Raw genomic sequence first — 8,468 nt, forward strand, 5'->3', positions numbered from 1 at the left:
GGAGGGGCGTGGGCCAGGAGGAGGATCTCCTCGATGGTCTGCTTCTTGGATGGCCAAGGTGGCAATTTTGAGGTCCAGGCTGCGGGCCGTCGGGGAGGGTCCGTCCTCCCTGATTGCCTGGGCCCTGCATACAACATTTGGACTGCACTTCAGCAGAAATATGAAGCAGAGTGATTTTATTTGAATGAGGCTGTTTATTTGAGGCTGTGTACAGAGCTTCACACTGGCAGTATACAGTACAGTCAAGGATAAATATTAACATTTAATAAACATTTTTAATTGGAGATAAGTTGTATACTTTAAAGAGGAGTTTTAGTCTGATCCCTGATGTCGATAGTACGATGGTGCAGCAGAGCTGGGAAAGAATGTGTTTGCCCATTTCCTATTATTGTCTGCTCCAAAGTGCCAAGGTGCTGAGAGTGGGAGCAGCAGGTTGTGAGGTGAAGCGAGGGAGGGAAGCTCCTTCGAAAACTATTAACTTAGTCGAAACCTTTGAATAATCTGGGTGATCCCATTGATCAGGGATACCAGTCTAGTCACCAGGCTTGTGCAGGTCTATCACTGTAAGATTAACTTGACCATCATGGTATTCACTGCATTTGTGTTTGCAGTGTCAATGAATAAGCTGAAAACAGAACTGGTCATCCAGGAAGAGCAGTCTAGGGGTTAATTCTTCTCAATTTTGCTCCTACAACAAAAAGTTGTATTTATGAAGCATCTTTAACATAGTGAAACATCATAAGGTGCTTCAGAGCAGTGTTTTCAAAGCAAATCTGACATTGAGCCACATTAGGAGATGTTACAGCAGGTAACCAAAAGCTCGGGCAAAGAGCTGGGTTTTTAGCAGCAGTTGAGCTGAGGCAGGGGCAGAGTTGGGCGATGTTAGAGGTGGATGTTAGAGGTGGATGTTGTAGGTGGATGTTAGAGGTGGATGTTAGAGGTGGATGTTGTAGGTGGATGTTAGAGGTGGATGTTATAGGTGGATGTTAGAGGTGGATGTTAGAGGTGGATGTTGTAGGTGGATGTTATAGGTGGATGTTAGAGGTGGATGTTAGAGGTGGATGTTAGAGGTGGATGTTAGAGGTGGATGTTAGAGGTGGATGTTGTAGGTGGATGTTGTAGGTGGATGTTAGAGGTGGATGTTGTAGGTGGAAGTTATAGGTGGATGTTAGAGGTGGATGTTGTAGGTGGATGTTAGAGGTGGATGTTATAGGTGGATGTTAGAGGTGGATGTTATAGGTGGATGTTAGAGGTGGATGTTAGAGGTGGATGTTATAGGTGGATGTTAGAGGTGGATGTTATAGGTGGATGTTAGAGGTGGATGTTGTAGGTGGATGTTATAGGTGGATGTTAGAGGTGGATGTTGTAGGTGGATGTTATAGGTGGATGTTAGAGGTGGATGTTATAGGTGGATGTTAGAGGTGGATGTTATAGGTGGATGTTAGAGGTGGATGTTAGAGGTGGATGCTATAGGTGGATGTTAGAGGTGGATGTTATAGGTGGATGTTAGAGGTGGATGTTGTAGGTGGATGTTATAGGTGGATGTTCGAGGTGGATGTTGTAGGTGGATGTTATAGGTGGATGTTAGAGGTGGATGTTAGAGGTGGATGTTAGAGGTGGATGTTATAGGTGGATGTTAGAGGTGGATGTTGTAGGTGGATGTTATAGGTGGATGTTAGAGGTGGATGTTGTAGGTGGATGTTATAGGTGGATGTTAGAGGTGGATGTTAGAGGTGGATGTTAGAGGTGGATGTTATAGGTGGATGTTAGAGGTGGATGTTGTAGGTGGATGTTATAGGTGGATGTTAGAGGTGGATGTTAGAGGTGGATGTTAGAGGTGGATGTTATAGGTGGATGTTAGAGGTGGATGTTGTAGGTGGATGTTATAGGTGGATGTTAGAGGTGGATGTTGTAGGTGGATGTTATAGGTGGATGTTAGAGGTGGATGTTGTAGGTGGATGTTATAGGTGGATGTTAGAGGTGGATGTTGTAGGTGGATGTTATAGGTGGATGTTAGAGGTGGATGTTAGAGGTGTATGTTGTAGGTGGATGTTATAGGTGGATGTTAGAGGTGGATGTTATAGGTGGATGTTAGAGGTGGATGTTAGAGGTGGATGTTGTAGGTGGATGTTGTAGGTGGATGTTGTAGGTGGATGTTGTAGGTGGATGTTTTAGGTGGATGTTAGAGGTGGATGTTGTAGGTGGATGTTGTAGGTGGATGTTAGAGGTGGATGTTAGAGGTGGATGTTATAGGTGGATGTTAGAGGTGGATGTTGTAGGTGGATGTTGTAGGTGGATGTTTTAGGTGGATGTTAGAGGTGGATGTTGTAGGTGGATGTTGTAGGTGGATGTTAGAGGTGGATGTTAGAGGTGGATGTTATAGGTGGATGTTAGAGGTGGATGTTGTAGGTGGATGTTAGAGGTGGATGTTATAGGTGGATGTTAGAGGTGGATGTTGTAGGTGGATGTTAGAGGTGGATGTTAGAGGTGGATGTTGTAGGTGGATGTTAGAGGTGGATGTTAGAGGTGGATGTTAGAGGTGGATGTTAGAGGTGGATGTTATAGGTGGATGTTAGAGGTGGATGTTAGAGGTGGATGCTGTAGGTGGATGTTATAGTTGGAAATAGGATGTCTTAGCGAGGAGAGGATATGGGTTGGAAGATTAGCTCAGAGCCAAATAACAGTTCCAGGGAGAGGGATGGAGTCAGTAACTTGGGAATGGAGTTTGGAATGGGGACCAAAGATAATGACTTCAGTTTTCCCAACATTTAATCCGAGGATATTTCTGCTCATACTGTACTGAACATCAGATAAACTGTCTGATACTTTCGAGACTGTGACAGGGTTGAGAGAGGTGGTGGTGAGGCAGAGCTGGGGGTCGTGTGTTTCTGCGCAAACTGATGCTTTGGATGGTGTTATTTGATGATATTTTGTAATATCGGGGAAGTGAGGGCTATGAGGAGCTGGTGTGAAAGAGGAGTTGAGGTCTGGGGCACATCAGCCTTGATCTTATTGATTGGTGGGGCTGAATGGTCTACTCCTGCTCCTATTTCTTATGTTCTTATGTCACCGAGGGGCAGCATGTAGATGAGAAATAGGAGGGCTCCAGAGGTAACAGTGTGGGTGCAAGAAGACCAGCCTTCCCAGGAGGTTCTTTGGCTAGATAAGAGCGGAACCAGGTAAGAGCAGTCCCAGCCAGCTGGCCAACAGAGGAGAAGCAATGTTTCTACACATATAACTGAGCTTGTGTTTCAGTTACTTGCAGAGAAAGCTGGTTTAAAAGGATAAGTTCAGCATAAGTTCAGCTATGTGTCAAATGCAATGTTACTGTTCAGTGACGGAGTTGTCTGGTTCACTTGAGCTAATTTCAGTCCTTTCAGGTGCTGTGCACAGTGTCTGGGGGAGAATGTGTTGGCGAGCTCTGTATGGTTCTACTGTCTATCAGGACAATCAGTTGGTTAAAATACATGATGTCTCAACTCAGAACAAAACTGTCAGTGACACAGGCAGTGTGTGATCTCCAACAGAGGCTGTCTACAGAAAAGCAATTCTAATCATTACAGGGATTATTAAAAGCATAATGATATAATGGGAGTCTCCACCTGGGCCATACTTGTGTTCTCCGTTTAGGCGTGCTGGACTTTCTCTTGCAGATCCCTCACTCGCTCCTGGACCCATTGATGCTTCGGGTCGGCACATACCAGACGATCCTTTACAGTCTTAAATCTGTGAAATGGAAAGGTCAGATTTTTGTGGTGGGTCATTGTGGATCTGAGGAAGGTTTATAATCGAGAAAGAGTGGATTTATCCAGCAACCAATCACAGTGTCAGAACAGCAGTCAGCATTACACAGAGAAGTAGTTTGAGAGAGCAGAGAGTGTTTGGTAAACAATACTCACATCACAGCAGCTCGGGAACAATAAAAAGTGCTGTGAACTATTATGTAGCCCACGAGGCGAGTTAGTGGCAATGGTCCTCTGATGTAGCGCTCACAGCATAGAGTGCCCACAGGAATAGTGGGAGCTGAAATGAAGAGATGGACCAATTAGTGGGTATTAAAGGCTGCCCCTCACAAACTGTCACAGCATCTATATACAATGTGTCAGTTCCAGAATCACACTTGCACTGCACAAAACACTTGGAAAACACAGAGTGGATGAAAGAGTGAGAAAGTGAATGAATGAATGAAGGAGTGACGAACTGACCTGCAGAGACTTGCTGAGAGCAGATGCTGATGGTGAGAACGAGAATCAGGATTGCCAGGACCAGCTTCATTGTGGGTGAGTCCGAGAGCAGGGGTCGGGTGTCTGAACCTGACTCACTCGCACCTTTTTACTGCTCCATTTATACAGGAAACTGAGCTCAAACTGCTGATGTCATCAGCACTATTTCTGAGGTTCTCAGAAATGCCAATTTCCACCCCCCCCCCCCAAAACCCATTGGGGGATTTTTGTGGAGAGACAGACTTTATGACCATATCAGAGCAGTTAGTTCTAATTTAATCTGGAACTGTCAGTGACAGACTGAGACTCAAAGCAAATGATAATGATAGGGGGAAATAATGGGAAAGACTATTGGATTATAAAAGATGTGGGAGACAAAGAGGAAAGGAGAAATAGAAGACCAAGAGTACACATTAACAATAGCTGGTCGTCAACAGAATGAGAAATAGCAAGGGTTTTGCAGGGAAATTGGTTTAACTCTCTAACCTCTTCAGAGTAATCAGAGGTGAGAGTGACCAAGATGAATTACTTCGCTAATAAAAACAAGAAATGCTGGAACCACTCAGCAGGTCTGGCAGCATCTGTGGAAAGAGAAGCAAAGTTAACGTTTCAAGTCAGTGACCCTTCTCGTAACTGGGTTCCGAAGAAGGATCACTGACCCGAAATGTTAACTGTGCTTCTCTTTCCACAGATGCTGCCAGACCTGCTGAGTAGTTCCAGCATTTCTTGTTTTTATTTCCGATTTCCAGCATCTGCAGTATTTTGCTTTGAATTACCTCGCTATTTAATTGGATTTATTAACGTTAAAAGAAAACATGTTTTACAGATGAAGATTCTGACAACTTTTAAGTCAGTAGCACAACATGAAATTCAGACTAGCCAATCCTTCTGCTTCAGGAGACTGAGGTTGTTTCTCCATTGATGTCCTGTGTGGTGTTCTGGACTTGTAGTATAAGGATGTAAAGGGTTAATACTGAAGACAATGAGACAGACCCCTCCCACTGTAAGTGCGATGATGTAACAGTCACATGGTATGGGCTTGAGGAGGAGAAGAGATAGCAGCACAGAGGATGCCAGCTTAGGAGGCTTGGTGAGAGTGTATATAGTAAATGTAAATAATAGAGTTGTTAGTTGACATTACCCAGAGTCTAAGAATTTCTCCAGAACACCCTAACAATGCTACAAATACAACAACACATGGTGGGCAATGGTAAAACAGTAGTAAAACTGTAGTGAACATCAGAGAAATTTAAAGATAAATACTGGCCCGGTACAGTAAAGAAAGTACTTACCTGCTGAAGAGGCTGTGATGAGCTCTGGAGTTGTGATGTGTCACAGCACAGAAATAAAGGCTGCACCACAGAAATGTGGTGGTCTGCAAGTAGAAACTAGCAATCAGGTCAGTCATGATACTGAAGGTCCTGGATTCGGTTAAAAACCCTTTGAAAAGCTTGAAGTATTTATCTAAAGGCATTGTGCCCTGAAAGTGAAAAAAAGGGAAAAAATCCAATTCTTCAGGCTAAACACGAAAGCGAAGAGTAGGAAACTCTCGAAAAGCGCAGGAACTCCTGAAAGGTGCAGGAAACCCCCCAAAACAGCAGGGATACCTCCATTAAAGCATCTGAGCCTGCAAAAACCAAACTGAATTTCTCAAAGAAAGGGGAACACCCTAAAAAAGTCTATCCAAACAGAAGGGAACTCCCAAAAACAGCGGGGACATCTCCATTAAAGCAAGCAAGCCCTGAAAAAACCCCAGAATTTCTTAAAGAAAAGGTAAGACCCTAAAATGTCTATTCAAGAGAGCAATATGGCTCCAAAATTTGGAATGCCTGAAAGCTTCCACGGTCAAGAGGGACCCCATCAGGTACAAAATTGGTCCTTATGGAGGGAAAGGTTTCTAAAGTTCATGATTGCTTCTCAACTCCACACCAAATCAGAAGTGGAACAAGTGAACACCCTTTTATATTCATGAGTTGTGATTGCAGATAACATAATTGTTTGACAAGGGATCAATGAGAGTTCTGATAAATTTGAAGAGGTACTTCAAGCCTTTGATAAATATTTCAACCTTTGCAGCAATAAAATCTTGGAAAGAGCCAAATGTAACAGGGCGGTGCAGAAGATTGAATCCATAGATTCTTATATTAATGATCTGTATAGATTGACATAAGGATGTTAATATGGTGAATTAAAGGCAGAACGGATTAGTGACTGCATAGTTGTCGGCAGAGCTGATGAATCTTTATCAGACCTTTTGCAATCCAAGGAGGACTTTACACGGGTGAAGGCTATTCAGATTATAAGACAGGCTGAAGTTCACAAACACAATAGGCCATTCTATGAGCTGAAGACAAGCTGTGAATGAGAAGGAGTCCAGTACAGTTTGTGAGGCCAAAGTCAGAGAAACACTTTGTGGAAAGTAAAGCACATGCAGGTGAGATGGTGGATGACACAGGGAAACTATGACAATGTTGTGGAGCCAGGAAGACCCACAGATGGGAGAAATGTCTAGCAAGTAATGCTGAGTGTTTTTATTGTAAAAAAAAAACTGGGCATTATGGGAAAAGGTGCCAGAGCAAAATATCTTCGCTTAAGAGTACAAAGAAGAAGACCTTCATGTAAAGAGCAGTGAATCAGGTACATCAATATCCAGGAGAGAAAGAACCAGGAGATTTCCTGGGCGAAATTAGTAACCCAGATCAAGATTTCTGGATGGCGATCATCTACATGAATGGATACTTCACAAATGTTAAACTTGACACAGGGGCTAGCATCACAGTACTGTCTGACCAAGAGCCATTGGTGTTGAGACATTGCCTAAACCAGTGGACATAGAGTTCCATGGTCCAGGCGGGACACAATTGAGCGTAAAAGGCAAACTCCAAGCACTCTTCAGCATAGAGAGAGACAACTGTTGAAACCTTATATGTCTTGCATAATGAAGAATTTTCCTTACTGAGTAGGAATACATGTTTAGAACTGCAGTTGATTAAGAAGATAGACAGAGTCAAACCAACAAAGGTAAATAATCGCTTTCAAACGGAATACCCAAAGCTTTTTACAGGGCTTGGAAGACTCAAGACGGAGTACAGGATCACACTGAAGGAAGGGGCCAGGCCAGTATGTATCTTCACACCAAGAAGAATATCTCATCCATTATTAACCAAAATCCAAGAACAATTGGAAAAGATGACAAGAATTGGGGTTATCTCTCTGCTAACATAGCCGACGGAGTGGTGTTGAGCCATGGTTCCTGTCCCAAAGCCAAATAGAACTCTATGTATTTGCATGGATTTAATGCAGCTCAACAAAGCAGTAGTACGTAAGATTCACCCAATATCTGCAGGTGATGACAATTTAGTGAAACTCTCTCACAGCACCATGTGTGCAAAACTAGATGCTAATAGTGGGTTTTGGCAGGTCCTCCTAGATGAGGCGTCAGATTATTGACCACATTTATAACACCTCTTGGGCAGTTTTCTTTCAGTAGGTTATCATTTGGAATAACTACCGCACCAGAGATCTTTCAATGGTCTATGTCCAACAACTTAGAAGGGCTCAAGTGATTATTTGTCATATGGATGATATCTTGATACATGGACAATCAATAGATGAACACAACCAAAGAGTTTGACAGGTTTCCACAGAGACTTCAAGAAGCAGGATTAACTCCAAATGAGAAGTGCACATTTTCCAAGACGTCGATTCGTTTCTGGGGACACATAGTGAGCAGTGAAGATATAATGGCAGATCCACAGACAATAAGGGCCATTACAGAATTTCGTCCTCCTACTACCATTCAACAGCTTCAAAGGTAATGACCTGGAACTCGCTGCCGACAACGGTTGTGGAAGCGAAGACGATTAATGATTTCAAAAGGAGATTGATAGGCACATGACGGAAATAAACTTACAGGGCTATGGAGATAGAGCATGGTATTGGGACTGTTTGGATTGCTCTACAGAGAGCCAACATGGACTCGATGGACCTAATGGCCTCCTTCTGTGCCGTTTTGACTCTATAAGTACAAAAATAATATTCCTTGGAATGATAAATCGATTAGCAAAGTTTCTACCTCACATAGCACAGATAACAGACCCACTGAGACAACTCCTCAGAAAACAGCAAGCATGGTGTTGGAATTCCCACCAAAAGCAAGCATTCCAGAAAATTAAACACTACAATCCTACACTACCCACGACGATAGTGGCAGACCCCTCCTCAACTGGGTCGGGTACAGTTCTT

The 8,468-nt window shown here is 43.2% G+C and overlaps 1 protein-coding gene across 2 annotated transcripts; it reads right to left on the bottom strand.

Moving 5' to 3' along the window:
* Positions 1–218: 218 nt before the first annotated feature.
* On the bottom strand, positions 219–4,291 carry LOC137379279 (C-C motif chemokine 7-like). Of its 2 annotated transcripts, XM_068050007.1 has the most exons (4): positions 4,206–4,291; positions 3,900–4,023; positions 3,603–3,726; positions 219–688 (listed from the first exon to the last, which is right to left on the bottom strand). In XM_068050007.1, the coding sequence occupies exons 1-3, from the start codon at positions 4,273–4,275 to the stop codon at positions 3,627–3,629; spliced, it is 294 nt and encodes a 97-aa protein (XP_067906108.1). In that variant the 5' UTR covers positions 4,276–4,291; the 3' UTR covers positions 219–688; positions 3,603–3,626. The 2 variants fall into 2 exon arrangements, with proteins under 2 accessions (XP_067906108.1, XP_067906107.1); XM_068050006.1 differs by lacking the exon at positions 219–688 and having other exon boundaries at positions 2,571–3,726.
* Between the last annotated feature and the right edge of the window lie 4,177 nt (positions 4,292–8,468).

Source organism: Heterodontus francisci, chromosome 17 (assembly GCF_036365525.1).
Source record: "Heterodontus francisci isolate sHetFra1 chromosome 17, sHetFra1.hap1, whole genome shotgun sequence".
NCBI lineage: Eukaryota > Metazoa > Chordata > Chondrichthyes > Heterodontiformes > Heterodontidae > Heterodontus > Heterodontus francisci.